At 34.8% G+C, this 18,524-nt stretch overlaps 1 protein-coding gene across 3 annotated transcripts in view; it reads right to left on the bottom strand.

Moving 5' to 3' along the window:
* Positions 1-347: 347 nt before the first annotated feature.
* The window catches only part of PPM1B (protein phosphatase, Mg2+/Mn2+ dependent 1B), a 93,306-nt gene continuing 75,129 nt past the window's right edge, over positions 348-18,524 (bottom strand). Inside the window, exons 6-7 of one of the 3 annotated variants that reach the window (XM_041754608.1) lie at positions 5,036-5,080; positions 348-4,314 (exon numbers count right to left, since the gene is read on the bottom strand). In XM_041754608.1, coding sequence (XP_041610542.1) covers positions 5,036-5,080 — 45 coding nt within the window. In that variant the 3' untranslated portion in view covers positions 348-4,314. Of the gene's footprint in view, positions 4,315-5,035; positions 5,081-13,848; positions 15,633-16,474; positions 17,540-18,524 lie in introns of those variants that run through there. The other 2 variants (XM_041754610.1, XM_041754607.1) reach the window with 2 other exon arrangements.

The raw sequence follows: 18,524 nt of genomic DNA, 5'->3' as shown, positions 1-18,524 counted from the left end.
CAAGGCCCTGGGGGATGATGTAGCCACAAGATGGAAACAGTCTCAGACTTCAATCACCACGTGGGAGAGAGCAGCACACTTATCTGGAACACCCACTCTGGTAAACACACAAGTAAGAAATGAACTTCTAGTGTTTGAAACATTACAGGTTTGGTTCTGTTTATTGCAGCAGTTTTGCTTACCCTGATTAAAACGCCGCTTATCTTTTTAAGGCTCCCCTTTCTCCCCACTGCCCTGAAAGTGAGTTTTTCATAAAATGTACTTTAGTTCATACTATCCAAAGCATAATCTGACCCATCTACTCAACTATTTTTGTGTTCCATTAAAAGACAAAAACTTCCTATGAATACAAATATATATAAAGTTTATTGTATCAGCCAAGGTTCCCTTTTTTTAAAAACAAATATTTTTATTGAAGTATAGTATACATACATAAATGCACACAAATACACTATCAACAGTATATATGGTAAGTATAGCTGCAGAGATTTACAAAGCTGTCTACATGTGGGTCATTCTCCTCCTTCCCATCAGTTTATTTTTGCAGCCCTGGTCATGGAGGAAGTCAAGAAAAGAGATAAAAGGCACTTGCTACAGAGTGTGCCCCAGAAGGGATCTTCCAGGAGGGCTGAACTAAAGCCTAGTGAGTCACAGCTAGTCCTTTACAATCACCTGCATGGAGCTGAGTTCCTCTGTTATACTCCAGCTGTTGTTTTGTTGTTGTTGTTGTTTTTGTTTTTTGGGGGGAAAGAGGATATAATACAGGTAGGGAAGAATGTAAAGAAGAAAGCTATGCTGTTCTCCTTTCCCAAAGCGAATGTAACATTCCAGCCAGGGCTGCTGCTGGACAGTCACTTTACTTCCACCTGTCAGATATTGGTTGCAATTTAACTGTACTAATTTTATATACTGAGAACACTTTCCTGCATCTTGTCCCCATGGCTTGAAATGTGAATTGCATCCCTTTGGACACTGCACTGTTTGGCTCCATCCCATCTTCCAGCTACATGCTGCACCTGACCTCACTCAGGCTCTCAGCCTCGTTAAGAGTTTTGTTTTTTGTTTTTTTAAAAACATATCGGGGTTATTTTTGAAAATACTTTTTAAGAATCACACACATACAGGATGAAAAGGGAGATGTACCTAAAAACAGTAAGATTACCAAATAAACAAAAACAGGAAACCAGCAGTTTTCACAGGAAGAAATGTAACAAGTCCAAAATTCCAAAAATGTGTAAGTGATGCAAGAAACACCTTAAGCAAAACCACCACCAGAAATCTGCAGGTATGTATAGGAATGGGGTCAAGGTAAAGATGTAAATTAGCCAAGTTATACACAAGGGATAAGGCCAATATGAACTTCATTTCCTCTTCTATGCTGACAGAAAATAAAATGATACTGAAAATCTAAGAATATTTCTGAGCAGCCCACTGTTTACATTTGAGACAAGTGTGGACTAGGGAGGGACCAGCCACAACATCAAAAAGAGAAAAGGTCATTCCAATTTTGAGGACAGGCACAAAATGATGGCAACTTGATACTGATATCAGGGAAGACCCCAGAATAGATCCTTCTAGCGTTTTCTAATTCTTTAGGAGAGACCATCACTCACTCTGAATCAACAGGTGTGACTCCAAACTTTTAGGGGCAGTTATTTGACTAACATTTGGGAAATGCAGGACTTCTGCAAGGAATGTAAACTCCAACAATATCCTCTGTAACCTTGGAGAGATATGGACTGCAGCAAATCACTACATCCTTACTAACGGGTGTTGATTGATCCCTCGGCCAACCTGTATCTGACTGCAAAGTTTTGGAGGCCTATGATAGATCATTATCCTCAGACTTGTTTCATTCAATGTACAAGGTTTACATATGAAATTTTGGAGTGATCAGAAAAAGATAGCAAATTGATCTTACATGAATCCAAAAACATCTAAAAAGGTTAATGAATCAAACAAAAGAAAACTTAATAAATGTAGGTCCTGCAATGTAGGCTAATAAACAAAACACCAACTACACAAGTGTGGGATGAGGGGAAATTGCTTAACAGCAGTAAAAATCATTAACCTTTGAAGACTCACACAGTATCATGTGAGTGTCAGAAAAGCTAGTCCATCATTTGGGTGCTAAATAGATGAAGAGTATTTACAACAAAGGAATGACAGCTCTGCTACTTTTAAATGTTAGCTCTGGGTTGAGCACTTTCAGAAAAGACACAGAAAACTAGAGCATTTGCACAAAAGGGTCTTGAATGGTAAAGACAACAGAAGCCATGACATATGATGAGTGAACTGGTGATAGAAAAGAGTAAAGGCTGGGAGTCATCACAGTAGCTGCTGTTAAATGTTTGGTCTTGAGCTAATACGACAAACGAAGGGAGGAAACCACCAACTGGGGACCAGGAGAGCTGCCCAAAATGAAAGTAGATTTTGGTTCCTGGAGGGTCAGATGAGAAGCTGCTAAATGTTTTTTTCCAACTTTGAAATTCCATAAATATATAAAGATCTGACCAGCTACAAAATTTATTACTCTGTTTTTCAAGAGCACACAAATGACAATTCTTCAGAGCTACTATGTTAAAACTTTTGAGGACATAAACTACAAATCATTCAGAATTTGCTTTTTTTGGCCACTTTTATCTCTCAAATGGACAAACATTCATGTGTGTTCCTCTAGTTTTACTGAGATACAACTGAAATGTGTGTGCTGTTTTTTGATGTGAAATCAGTCTAGAAAATGTAATCTATTTTGCCTCCCTCCCATTCACCCCTAGAGTTAAAGCAATTAGCATCATATAAATTTTTCATGGTCTACTTCTCTAGTCTAGCCTAGTACAGTATAATGCTGTAATGGGGAATATTCCATCTTACCTGCTATATTCATGCATGTTCCACCCTGAAAATGCAAAAATCCCTAAAAAAATCATACATACAATACAAACGTGGGTTATTAGAAGGGAATTCCTTCCTTTTCAAAGACAATTTTACATGGCCAATCTTCCAGGTACATTTAACTTACAGTTTTATTGATATAATTTAGGTTACCCCTAACGATCTGGAAATGTGTGGTATGGTATAAACCTAATTCTAACCAATTCCAATTTTGTCTTAAAGGCAGGTCTTAGTACATTACATGCAAGCTCTAGAAATACCTACTACATAGCTGAGATTGCCATAAGCCTTATTTCAATATTCACTCTCAGAGATCATGCAAAACATGAATAAATCCATGGAATACACTCAAGATATCCGTGACTCCACATACTACATCACAGAATTATCCAGAGACCAAAACATCAAACTTTTCCATGGTCTCCCTAAAAGAAATAATCTGCTGTCTTTCAAAATTTTGCTTTATTATTTCCTAGAATATTTATAGCAGTTCTTTGGAAAAGCAAGAATTAAATTTGGCAGCCTTTGTGCTCAAGGACCGAACATGGGTTATTTATCATTCTTTTTTGCAGCTTTCGGTCTGGGAGTGGACAATCTCTCAGAGAGGGAATGTACATAGTTACTGTATAGTTCCAGTCATTTACTACTGTTATATAAAAGTTAACAAATGGAATTATAAGAAAAGGCACAAGAGGGGAGTTTGCTTAGGTGATATGTCATTCAAAAGTACAGTTTTTTGGCCACTGCGAAAGTATTTTCCAGAAAATACCTGAGCTGGTGTCTTGTGTGACCAAGATATCCACTACCTTCTATATTCTTAAACACAAGTCTCTGAGGTGATTTAAACTAGTTTAAAAAGTGTCTAATCTAAGGGAGTTATTAAAATTTGTATTCATGTAGAACAAGCTGGTTACAAACTTACTTTCCTTTCTGTTGACTATAAACACTGACCCTCATTTCAGAAGAGATCTGGACATCACAAATACCAGAATCAAAGAAAGATGTTCTTACATGAACATTTAGGAACCTAGTAACTTCTCATTTAAATGGTGCTTTTAGGAGAAGGGAAACAATCATGACAGATTAAAGTCTGCCTCTAACCATGAGAATCCCTGGAATAAAATCAAAATATTTCCCCAAAGACACAGGTGTTTATCACAGGGACAGAGAATATGCAATTTTGAAAAGTGCAGTGAAAGTTTTTCTCTGCCTCTGCTAACGGACTTTAAGATTACAGGTTAATAGCAGTATAAATAACACAATTAGATAATGTTGGGTTCATTTTTCTTTCAGGTTAAAAAAAAACCAAAAACCTTCATGTCCTTGTACTTTTAGGGGCTTGGAAGGTCTGCAGCCACTGCCCTTCTTGTCACCAGAGCCCTCGGCGGCTTTACAAATGGACATGCCCGAGACTGCCATCTGGTGGAAATGATAGAAATTGAAATGATTTTGTTGTAAGTAATTAAGTCCTTCCCTACAAAGAATGTATGAATTAAAAATATATTGGGGGAGAATGGTTTATTCATAACAGCAATAAGAAATATAAAATAATAAGGACTTAACTGAAGAAATGCATCATGCATATAGAGAAAACTATAAAACTTTACTGGGGGGCATAAAAACACTCATATAAATAGTAAGATACAGCATTTTCCTGGTTTGGAGCTCTTATCTGTTAAAGATACCAATGACCCCTCCCTCCAATTAATCTAAGCATAAAACAATTCAACACTAACAAGATTTTTATTTGGCAGGGAAATCTTGGCCAAAATATTCAAAAGTTCATTTGGAGGAATAAGCATTAGATTTTTCTAAGAGTAATAAGGGAGCATTTTCCCTACCAGATAATAAAACATATAATAAAACTATGATACTAAGGATGACACAGTGATACATAATACAAAGCAATGAAATAGAATGCCCATAAAAACACAAGCGAATACTAGAACATATAGTAAAAGGGCATTTTCAAATAAATAAGAAAAGACTGGCTTATGTATTAGCTGGTATATGGGGATAATGGAAAATATACTAGATTTTCACCATGGTGTAATACCCCAAAGTAAGTTTGACTAGTATTACATATTTATAATAAAAAAACCAAAGTCATAAATAAAAATATATGTAAATATTTACTTACTCAGAATGTGAAAAGATTGTCTAAGTATACAACTGAAGGTTCAAACTGTTAAAGAAAATAATAAAAGTCTAAAACTTTTGAAGTTTACTTATTTATTTTAATCTCTACAGCCAACGTGGGGCCCAAACTCACAGCCCTGAGATCAAGAGCCACATGCTCTTCTGACTGAGCCAGCCAGGTGTCCCAAATTCTAATGCTATTGAATATAAATAACCAAGCCAACACTTCTTAAAACTCATCAAATTAAACATCTAAGGTCTTTGCAGTTTACTGTATGTAAATTTTACTTCTTCAAAAAAGTAAAATGAAAAATAAATCCCACTATATATTTCAAATGGCGTATGGAGGATAAAAGCATTATTTAATATTTTTGAACAAAGAGAGCTATCTAATACTCTTCAGAGCATTTTAGCTCTCACCTGTGCCTCTCCAATCATAGCAGAAAAACTTTATTCTTACTGTAAAAAACTGGCACCAAAACAAAGTTACTGTGTAAGAAAAAACACAAATAAAGTATCGTGGCATACGATTTTTTGGGGGGGGAAAATAAACCCATGTTATTGAGTTTGTAGTTTTTCAGGAATTAGGTCATCTCCATATTGTTAGATGTGCTTTGTTCTTAGTCCTATCCCCAATATCCTTATTTAAAAAGACAAATAAAAAATAAAATAAAATAAAAAGACAAATAATAAAATAGTAAGTCATGGTGTATTTGAAAGAATAGTTAATTTCCTGAATATATAAAGAGCTCTCACAAATCAATAAATGATAACTGTATTAGTAGATAATAAGCAACATATCAAACAGGCTTTAATAAAAGATGATTAAAAAACTAGCCAAAATAGGAGAAAAACTGTTCAATGTCATTAGGAATCAAATAATTTGAGAATTAAATAAAAAAATCATAAATTACAATATTTTACCTACCAGATTGGTAATGTACAACACTTGAGAGAAAGCAAAAGATACAGACATTTTGTATGTTAGGATTATAAATTGGTATCCCTTCCCAATGTATTTTATTTTTTAATTCAAAACTTTATAAAAAATTAAAACATATAGAAAATTACAGAAAAGAATATAAGATACCCTTACCTATCACCCAGATTTAACCCATGTTAACATTTTTGTTTTTTGAGGGTTGGAGGGTGGAAATAAATATCTCACACTTTGCAGTGTTTCTGAATAAACTGCCCTAAATTAATATTATCATTCCCATGCATGTTTTTTATAATTATTTACCTATAAATTATATATCATGTTCCCTCATCCCTCAACTCTTAAGATTCCATTATTTTTGGTACCACTTTTAATGTATACTTAAGAAAAAAATGAAACTATAAAATGATGCTTTAATATCACTCATGATATTTTATACTTATTATAATACAATTGGTTTTGTTTTTGAAGTAGGCTCTACCCCAATGTAGGGTTAAACTCAGGACCTTAAGGTCAAGAGTCATATGCTCCACTGACTGAGCCAGCCAGGTGCCCTGTAACAGGTTTTTAAGACAGACTTTTTACAAGTCCTGTCATTTCTGTTTTGCTTACACTATAACTTTGCTTCTATGTTAAATCGTATGTAATCATTTTAAAGACATTTAAAACGGCATTAGACTTAACACATGTAGCCCCAACCATATGCAAAGCTCAATCATGGAACTGAAATATGAATCACTATTACCAAGCAGGTGCAGCTGTGCCTAGCCAATGAAATTGTAGATGCCACTGACCTAAGATGCTTCTCAATTGCAAAGAAATTAAAATATGAAAAAGTACATTTTGGAATATATTTTGGAGATCAAAGCTGTTAAATGATATCCTTGCAGAACTTGCTGATTCTCTCAACATTATGTTTTTAGAGTATTAAGAGGGCTGACTGCCTAAGGAAGAAAAGCCAATAGCACCTAGCTGCTGCTGGAGCAGAGGATCCTCAGCCCAGCTTCTCCAGCGTTTTCAGTAACCACCCAAGGAAAAACTGTTTTGTGCTAAAGGGTACTAACTAGTAGGCTAAGTTATTCCTCCTTGCCAACATCTGCCTCAAATCAGGAACGTGGTCTCAAGACAGTCACTTCAACGGCCCAGAAATTCAGTTATCAGGGGAGCATAAGGTGCCATGAATGATACAATTGCCTTAGGGCCAAAAAATTCAGTAACCTAGAAAAATATACAATGCAAGATTTAAAAGAAACTAATGCGAAAACCATGAGGAACCATATCAGATTTTAAATAAAGATAGAATCACTATCACAGACTTTTTCATTTGCCTTGGAATCCAACATTAGCAGGCAGGGCTCTGTTACCGGTTCAGCCAGACTTACAGGGGAAGGCAGGGGGTTTAGAGCAATCACTTCGCGCACACTAGCTTCACATGTAAATGTGCAACAGAAACAAAGTAATTTTCACAGGTAGGGTGAAGAATTTTCAATACAAGCTGCCAAAATGAATGCAGGCTGCTAAGAAGCAGAGAGTGGGGGTTATTAATTGCATTTTTATTAAAAGGAACAAAGGTTATGAAAGATGAAGGTATTAGATGATTACCTGTCAGGTATTAGCATTTACGAGGCCACAGTTAATTAAAATGGTGGGATATTTTACAGGATTAGACAAAAGGCAATAGAAGAGTCTGGAGAAATGAGAAATGGATCACATATGTAAGGAATTGGTATGTGACAGGGCTGGCATTGCGCTGGCACAATTAGCTAGCGGAATGCAAAAAATTGGATCTCTGCCTCTATACCGTAAAAACCAGTAAACTCAAGATGGATTAAAATCCTAAATATATGTGCTTGGGAGGAAGGATGAATACTTTATTTTTTTTAAAAATATTTATTTATGAGAGAGAGAGAGAGAGACAGGCAGAGGGAGAAGCAGGATCCATGCTGGGAGCCCGACGTGGGACTCAATCCCAGGTCTCCAGGATCACGCCCTGGGCCGAAGGCAGCGCCAAACCGCTGAGCCACTGGGCTGCCCAGGATGAATACTTTGAGAGAATATATGAACTTGAGATGGCAAGGATTCCTTGAACAAGAAAGACAATAGTACAAACTGCAGAAGACTGATTTATGAATAACGAAAGACCCCATATACAAAGCATAAAAAAAGGCTAGGTTTTGCAACACATATAAACAAAGGATCAGCATCAAGACTATTTAGAAAAAAACTACAAATAAATGAAAAAGTGGCAAACCAAAAAGAAAAATGAGCAAAGGATACGAGCAATCATTTCAGAGGAAATTCAAATAGTCATAGAGAGAGAAAATGAGGTTTGCCTCATAGGTAACCAAATATGCAAATTAAGACATACTATTTCATGTTCACCTAACCAACAAGTGTAAAATCTAACAGTATCAGCATTAAGTTATGGAAAATGGACAGAGAAATAGGAATTTCTGTACATTTCTCATGGAAGTGGAGACTAAGAGACCTTTAGTATAATGCATTTGCAATATTATCTTGAAGGTATGCATACCTAATAACGTAGTAATTTTATTTCTAGGCAAAGCACTGGTACATGTACTCAAAGGACACATGCCAGGGTGCCCACCGCCATCAGTTTTTTTAAGTTGCATATCATCTAAATATCCCTCAGTGGGGAAAGGGATACATTGTGGTGCAGTCATACGAAGGATTATACCAGTTTATTTTTTAACCATTAGCTTGTTTTATAGAAGAGGGGATGTAGAGGTAATAACGTGAGCAGATAAATTCAAACCTGAGACCTGAGAATAACACCCTTTCCTTCCCATAATACCACCCCCTAACGCCCCACAAAAATCAAAACTGACCAAACATGGTGGGTGGACATGTGGGGCAAGGGGTAATGAGGTGGCTGACCCCTGGTGGTGGTTGATCCTGACCCTTGGTGCAACTCCATTCCCCTTTCCCACCTTCTAAATAGGTGAATCTTAATATTTGGGGGTAACAAACCAAAACCTGTAAACATCATTCATAGTGCAACCAACACTCTTCTGAGTTTCCTGCCTTGTAAAGGTATGTGCTGTTTAGTTTCATTCACCAAGTCGTATATATACTCTGAAGCTAGTGGTCTTTAAACTTTTTTTTTTTAATAAATTTTTATTTATTTATGGTAGTCACACACACACACACACACAGAGAGAGAGAGAGAGAGAGAGAGGCAGAGACACAGGCAGAGGGAGAAGCAGGCTCCATGCACTGGGAGCCCGAGTGGGATTCGATCCCAGGTCTTCAGGATCACGCCCTGGGCCAAAGGCAGGCGCCAAACCACTGCGCCACCCAGGGATCCCAGTCTTTAAGCTTTTCAAAATCATTAAGCCTTAAATCAAATCTTAGATGGAATCTCAAGTAACACAGAAAAAAGCAGAATTGCTCTGGAGGTTGAAAAAATGGTACCCTTGTAATTATAACACTTTAGTGAATTTGAACTACATGAAAATTCTTAAGACTATTAGTTTATTTTGGGGTCATATATAATTTTAAAATGCGAACTCTTCATAAAATGCTTTTCAGTTCCTAAAGAACCTGCAATTCCAGAATAAAATCCAGTTACTCTCAATGTAGGAGTGCACTCCAACAGCATCAAAGTTCTGTAATGATCGCCAGTCCTACCTAAGACCAATTTCAATACCAAGTATTAAATATGAGTATTTAAAAAAACAAAAAATAAATAAAAATAAATATATACGAGTATTTAAAATAAACTTTATACTATATCCATTGACTTAGAAGATGCTTACTCTTAGGCAAAATCTATGAAAATAAACTCCACGATCCTCTTGAATCATGTCACTGTGGAGTTTTGAAAAAATAAATAGCACCTCGTCTTTAAGATTTAAGGAAACAGAAACTCCTTCTCATAGTAGATGCACAAATGAAAATAAAATGACCCAGAAGAGGGCAAGAAGGTTATCAGACCCTTTTATTAGAATAATTCTTGGATTGTACTGGTCCTCTTCACTTCAAATACATGCCCAAGTATTTTCATTAGAGGTAGATATGAGGTAGTATGTAAAATATTAGATGAGAAAGAAAATGAGAAATGTAAAAATGCATTTGTTGTACAGATTAAATTACTCAAGAAATCACTCTTGCCATTATAGGCTAGGGTTATTAGTCAAGGGGGAAGAAAAATCCCAACACTTTGATTCCACCCATATTTGAAAGGTATGGGGCTTTGCTACACCAGAGTTGTGAATATGAGGATAACCTCATAATACCGAGATCGTGTACCCCTCATTCCTCAACTAGAAGAGCATAGCTACCACTTAAGTTTGAACAGGAAATGATGTATTTAAGTTAATAGAAGTGTGTGTCAGGTAGAATTAAACTAAAACAGGATAAGGGGTGGAGGAGAAGAGAACACAGCCAGGAAAACCAGCAAGAAGAGAGAACCAGAAGTAATGCAGTCGCAGCCTGAAAAGAAACTGTAGCAGTAGCTACACTGGTTTACTTCTAGACCACAAGGTTAACATATATAAACCAAAACAATGGGCAAAAATAAACACTTGCTTAGCACTTTCATTAAAGCTTACAGAAAAACTCCCAAAATTGAATAGAAAAAAAATCTTAAAGCAATGGAACATAGAAAACGCAAATCAAATCATTATAATGCCCACTAAGAATCAATTTACAAGAGCAATTGACTCTGCAAATTGCTCTGAAATAACTTAAATTCTCGTCATAATGGTTATTACGTTAGTATTTGGCTATCTTACAAATTTAATGGATTGTCTGCATTGTGCATTGTTAACGTGAAAAAAAAATCACAGTATACGATTCTTTACTACATCAGCCACCCAAAACAAAATGTATTCTAAAACCTTTTATCAAATGCTTCCCTCTATTAGTTAAACCAGATTATCTTCAGAACACAAATCAAGGCAAATTTAAAGAGGAAATGTGAATTTGAGAAGTCACTGAAAAATGGGATCTAAATTCAAGACAAGAAAGTATGATTTGGCTAGCAAAAGAAAATTCAATAGACAAGTTCCGGTTAATTTCTGTGACTGAAGCTGAATAAAAACCCAGTTTAACTCCAGCAACTCTGGTTTGATTGCCTACTTTCCCACATCCAGAAAGCATACACATTTGTTTTCTGATGACCAATTTGTTGTCTGAAAACAAAAATGCTGTTCATAACATCAAAATACTTATTTACGCATGGTCTCATTCCATCAAGTATTTCAGGTAGTTTAGTTTGGAATATAAGCCAAATGTCTAATTTCTGGCTCAAAATGTTGGGCTAACAATATAGAAACACCTCTCCCCAGCTGATACCATTTGACTGGTCATTAAAAGATATTTTGAAGCCTGACGACGTGGGGGATAGGGGGGAGACCTCAGAGAGCATGGTGGCACCATCTCTTTTCACGTAGAAGATTGATCCATTATACGCAAACCTCATCTTAGTTTTAAATTTTGCTGGTTTCAAAAACAATAAATAAATAAATTTTGCTAGTTTCTTATGAAGACCAAGTGTCTAGTAGGTGACCGGAGAGCCTGCCAAGCACTATGAAAAGATATCAAAACCCAAATGAATCCCCCACATCTGAAAACAAAATTGACGTAAGGACTTAAGAATTCAGAGCTGCAGTTGCTTTTAACACATTTAAAACAAAAAGCTCAAGTAGTAAGTGTTTTAATTACCAAGGCTTCTAATTGGGCAAGAAACATGGGACAGAAATCATGAGTTTATTTTTTTAAAAACACCTCCATGGCAACGTTACTCAAATCTCGGATGTTCAGCAAATTGAAAAATCTAACAGAAAAACCTCAGCATCAAAGCCTGATATGTTTAATGGTCATTAAAAAAAGAAAGTCCTATCTTTATCTGGCCAACGCAATGTGACATCTCAATTGTGGCAAAACGATTTTATTGGAAATGACACAAATCTAGAGTCACTGAAGACATTTTGAAAGCCTAAAGTGATCTGAATATATGCAATATGAGAACCAAACTCTCCTCTTAAGTATGACCTCAAAATAGGAATTTCCCAAGTTGAAACCTATCACAGGAGTTTCCTGCCAAAATACCAAATTAAAGATTCCACCTTATCTTGTTAAATAGCACAGTGGCCACAGTCACCATCTCCTCGGAGCCCCCCCAAAGTAATTTTTATGTGAGATTAACACGTCGTTAAGGTTCACTTACTGTGAACACTGTGATGTTTGGAATAAATGAACACATGATGCCACCGCCCCAGTGGACAGGGCAACAATTGTGAAAGTCGCAGAGTGCCAGGGAGCCTTGCAAGGAGGTCTATTAAGTCAGAACTATTAACTATTTCCTAATAATTATTCTTTTCGACATACTGACACTTACATGTGCAAAAGAAATAAGTGGTAAAACTGCAGGTACCTGGTTGTGAATCAAGACAAACTAATTAGCTGCTCCTGTAACTTCACGCCACGCTCAAAGGGGAGAAAGGCCAGTTTCAGTGAACAGTGTTCCTGATTAAGCAGTAAAAGTTTTTATTACACCTGTCCTTGAATACACATCTTTTTAATATCCTAGATGACGACACGGGCAGTACTGTTTCTACAGCATGCAGAAGTGGGATGGCTGTCACTTGTGCTAGCAAGCTGTGTGCTCAACTAGCCACTTTCATGGAGACCACTTCTACTCAAAAGAATGATTGACAGACTACAGTTATTCAGCAGACATTTTCTTGGAAATAAATGAAGTAAGCCTGTCACTCAAAGAAAACAACTGACAATATTTGTTGCCAGTGACAAAATCTCACCTTTCAAATGAAAATTAGAATTTCGAAAAATCTGTATCCATTGCTGTGAGCTTGACAGCGTCCCAACACTCAAAAAGATTTTTTTCTGATGAGACTGGATATATTAACAAAAAAATTTTAAACACTGCATAATCATGTGTCAATATTCTAAAGAACCGCATAATTCAATGAACCAGTATTTTTCCAAAGATACAATGCATGATGTTACCAAATCATACCAAAATAGGGCATCCATTCAAAACTCCAACAAGATAGATCAAATGCGTTTTAATGTGAGAGTACAAAGTTGACTGATAAAGTTTTGAATTTCACATTGCACCTAACCTTCCAGAAACTACCAGATCGAAAGTTTTAATCATGTATCAAATAGAATATCCACAATAACCCGAAGCTATTAAAATCCCCATTACCAAATAATGTATTTCTGTGAGGCCAGAATTCTTTATATACTTCCAACAAAAAGCCACACTGCAACAAAATGAATGCAAGGGTATAAAAGTTCAGTCCAACATGAGGGTTTACAAAAACAAAAATGAGTGCTACCTGTCACACTAAATTTAAATTTGGAAAATATTTTTCATAAAACAATGCTATTTATGTTAATAGACAATGGTTTCATTTTTTAATGAATTAAAATAGTATGTAAAATTTCTTGGCTTTCATTTCTAATGCGATATATAAAATAACAAAACCCATAAAAGCAAAGTTCTCGGAGATCTTTAATCTTTAGAAATATAAATGGAAAGAAGAACACAAGTAGGTCCTAAGACTAAAATTTTTGAAAAGAGCTGGACTAGAAAATTCAGATTAGTCAAGACTAGTTCAGGTTTTTCTTTTGCTAATTCACACATTATTTGTATTTCAAGGGCCACTAACCACCACCTGAAAAAGATTTTTCGGAAATGGCATAAAGAATAGTTTCAGAGCAAAGAAGCGGTTAAATTAGCAATGTCCTACACAGTTTGGTTAATTCCTCTACATGTTCTGTATGAAAAGTTTCACATAAAATATTCCAATTATGTAAAATGTTTAAAAGTAACATTCAAAACTGGACTTTTAAAAATCATACCAAATAGTAATATGTCACACTGTTTTTATCAATTCTTTATTTAGGTAACAAGTTGGTTATGTTCACTGCATTGTATGAAACATCACAATACCATACTGGAAAGGTACTATCAGTACAGGGTTGGATCAGAGTGGACAGTTTGAACAATAAACCATTTTGCATTCTTCATTCCCTATCTTTTTACAACCCCCCAAACCCAGTAAAGGGACAGATAGCTTTTAAACATCATCATGTAAAGCACTTTAACTTACAAGGCTAAAATCTAAAGAATAAATAAAATATATTGTGGCAGTAATTCCTTTTAGACCAAAAAATCAGGTGCACAATAAATCAAATGATCAGGAAAGCTGTCTGTATTCAAACGTGTGGCTCTCCAGAAACAGCTTCAGGAAAATGTTACAGAAAATATCATGAATTCCATTTCACACAGGACCAGGTGATGACTCATTTTAACTACACACAAGGGCAATTACATCCTGCTGAAACACAATTTAAACATATAGGAAAATGTTTACAGAGCATCCACAACATGTAAACCATGTACAAATGGATACATTCATTGCTTCTCCTACCCCAATAGCTTCTTTTCGATAAATATTTTACTCTTCATGTTCGGCATTAATTGGATTTACTACATGCAAAACTCAAGAGAATTCAAGGTTATTGTAAAAATAGAATTAAAATAATAATCTTCAAGTACCTTATGTGACAGCCACTCTGTACCGTGCCCAATGTTATAAAATGAAAGGTTACTGAACCCATGAAAATATCTCTGTAATATTTCCTTAGATCTAAAATAGATAATTTTAAATGTATTTATAGTCATTTCAATGTGATATTCTGAGCTTTTAAAAGAACGTAAACAATTAAAAATTATACCAAATTACACACAAAACTTTATCTTAAAAGCTGAAAAATTAAAACTATAGAAACCCACATGTAAAACAAAAATCACAATTTACATTATAAAGGCAAATCTCATCATTTAAAAAAATTTGCAGCAGTGAGATGTCAAAGCAAATTATAAATAGCCATAAATTAATCCATTTGGTTTCAAAAGATTTTCTAGTGAGAGTTGAAGGATGTAGTAGATACATGCATAAAATTTGTAAGGGTTTATAATATTATTGCCAAATACACTTTATCTTGAAAAGCAGGCAACGTTACAATTTGGACATTATTGGAAAACCCAGTTCGGTAATACAGGTAAAATTAGAAAAAAAATTAAATAACAATTAATAATAAATATATATCCTATAGTAAATTGCTCAAAGGAAATTTCAAGCCACAGAGCTGCAAAAGGCTTCCAACTTGGTGAACTGAGAAAGGAACATCCCATACAATTCTTTACTCTTACATGCTTATATGTTGTGTGTCTTGTCTAAAAAAAACAAAAAACAAAAACAAAACAAAACAAAACAAAAACGTAATGTGTCTTCAGAGTACAGCTAACTATATTCCCATGCACCTCAGACAGAGTTTGTTATTTGTGGTGAAATAACTCCGTTGGTTCCTACGGCCCAAAGTTCAATACAGATGTAACCAGTATGCCTGAGGTTGGCAAAAAATACTGTAGTACAGGCAATGCTACAAGTGGCAATTATCAGAAAACACAAATATGAACAAATGATGGGAAATGCTAATGATTTTCTGCTCATATCATAAAACGTTGGGAATCCACAAGAATATTTTTCCCTTGTATTGAAGAAAACTGTGATTAAAAGTTTTTTCCCCCAATTTTCAGAATCAAAAGCATTTTAGAAGGTTTATAAGGCTACCATGGGTCTTCTAGATCTCCAGCACCCTACAGGAAGAGAAAAGGAAGAATATTATTATTATTTACCTACACCACTTCCAGGTTGGATTGAATTTCAAAAGAAAACAAAATTAGATGAACAAATTACCTTCCTTTCTTTGTTTGAAAAGGCACTTTTACAGAGAGGTGTGTGTGGTGTATACTGTGTGTAAACACATGGATCTATCTAATACAGATAGATAACTGGTTGGGTTTTTTTTCTCCCCTCTCCACCAAATGCCTTCCTCTTTCTCAAACCACTTAAAAATATTCTGGCATTGGAAAAATAGATCAAAACATCAGCTACATCCGAAGATCCAAAGTTTCAACTTAGGGCACCGTAAGCAACTTTAGATATGTGATAAATATAAACATGAAGAAGAAAAGTTAATGTTCTACATTCACAAAATATTTGTTGTAAGAAATATTTTCCCATGTGACTACTAGCTACTTGTATCTTAAAAACCTATTTTAATTAAAACAAAATTCATATCTACCACTATTTAGAATATCCTGTAATTCTTGCATTTCTTAATATCTGATGAATACTTATAGCAAAGATGACGGGTCTTGCAATCTTTAAAGTGCTCGTTATGGAAAGTCTCTGACATGACTATGTGTGTCTATACTGGCCACAGATGAATATTTTGTATTACAAAAAGGGGATAAGAAACAATGGATTTGAGAAAGCAAGACTTCTCAAAATGTTTTCTTTTGTTAAAGACAAAAGCCAAGTCAAAAGTTTTCTACATTTTCTATCAATATAAATGAATTTCTAATGGGTATTTTTCCAATATACCAAACCTGGTTGTTTAAAATTTTTTTTAATTTCAAAATAAGTACAACATGCATAGATTATTCCACATCACATGCTTTATTTGGACTTGAACACTTATAATTTCATTCTAAACATGTGGTTGACATACATTTTGATGTATGTAGTTAGGCTATACAGAATGTACAAACCAAAGCTGTATCAATAATACATAGGTTTTTCAAAAATTAGGTTTCAATAAAGAATACAGAGAAAGGAAAATAACCACACATCCAACAACTCAGAACTTCTAAAAATAAAACTACAGAGATGTAAAGTATAAACAAGTCAAAGAACACACAAATTATCATCCTTGGAAAGAAAAAAAAAATTACAGGCCAGCATCTGCCATTCGTTGAAAAACTAAAGTTACTAAAGAAAACACAAATTTATTACAAAGCTGACTATGAGTGTACTAATATGTAAAATAATATGAAGCAGAATTCTACATTTACAAGTTTTTCCACAATATAATGTCATCTTGCTTATCAGTAATCTCTAATCTTATCTAATATGAAGTTAACTACTGATTCGAATAACTAGTAGCCTCATTTCTGGCATACAATATGAAATGACATAGAATTTTATTAAATTCAAAGTACTATAAATAGTCAATTTTAAACTATCTGATAAAGGTGTATGCAAAGGCCTTCTTAAAAAAACAAGGCTATCTGAAGGTAATAAAACTAGTTTACCAAGATTCAAATAACAAAACGGTTATATAAATGCATACATTATACTTCCTAAGTAAAAACCATCAAATCAAAGATCACAAAAATATTACCACGAAGTCAAGTCATATTTGTTTACCACTCATCTTTGTCCCTGCATCTTCATTATAGCTGTCTAATTCAGCAAGATCACTTTTTGATTCAGTATGGCTTTCCTGCATTGTCACTGGGTTTCCAGCATCACTGTTCGAAGAATTGGCTGTGGCAGCTGGTTCAGCAGGGCTTTCTTCTCCCTCTACTTTAGCTAGCCTGTAACTAGTCAGCATCTCCTCCAGAAGTTGTCGGTAGTTTCCCCTATGATTAATTCTCATTTGCCTGAGAGCTTCCACCAATTTTCCCTGTGATCCACTTTCCTCTGCTTCCTCGGAGGCCTTTTTTTGAGATTCAAGACCCCAGTGTCAGTAGACAAACTAGGATATCACATGTATTTCATAACATAGCACAGCAAAACACTCATTTCTCTATCACGAGTAATATAGTCTAAGCATGAGAACATTTCATTAAATAAGTATCAAGTCTTACTTGTGTCAATAAAAGTTTCCACTTGAAATACCAAGTTAATTTTAGCAAATTACCATTAACTAGTTTACATCTTATTTCACACTGGCATTTGAAGCTTCCTCTGAAATTTACTCCACTATTAGAATTCAACAGCAACACAAGCATTTCCTAAAACTGACTTGCTTAACAGAAAAAACAAAAAACAGTAATTGGCTAGAATGATTTAGTACAAAAGGAAATTAGTGTTTAAAGCAATAGGAAAGGACAGAAAAGCAGGCCATTAGAACATTAGTTTCTTCACCCCTGCTGCTAAATGATAGGTAAGGAGAAGAGACACAAAATGTAGAACTATATAAATTTAAACTGGATTTTTGGGAAATTTTAATGCTTTTGTGGGTAAAAATTTTATTTACTTTTTGTTCTTACATATCTTAATAAAAACATTTCTAGATCAAATTATTTAAAACATGATAATAAGACATGAACAAGAAACTACCTAATCTTTTTATATTTTGTTAAATTTTGGAAAACTTAGAGGTTTCTACAACAGCAGCTACTTAATCTTGTTAGCAGAACAAGCTCTAACATCGAAGCTGATCACAGTTAAGCTGACAGTCTAAAAGCAAGATTCTTGCCAAAAATGTTTAATTTAAATCTAATAAAGCAAATTCCCAATTTATAGGAAAATAGGGAACAGAGGATGGTATTAAAGGACACAAGAAAACAAATCCTACGATCCAGGATGTAGGACATCATATGCAAAGCTGGCTCAGACTCTTCTTTTTCAATGGCAAGGGGAAGAAAAAATGACCTGATTACAAACTTCATTAATATGCTAGATAACAGCCTGACCAG

This window comes from Vulpes lagopus, chromosome 5 (genome assembly GCF_018345385.1).
Source record: "Vulpes lagopus strain Blue_001 chromosome 5, ASM1834538v1, whole genome shotgun sequence".
NCBI lineage: Eukaryota > Metazoa > Chordata > Mammalia > Carnivora > Canidae > Vulpes > Vulpes lagopus.
Note: the sequence above shows the minus strand (reverse complement) of the source record. Positions and strands in the feature narration are given on the sequence as shown.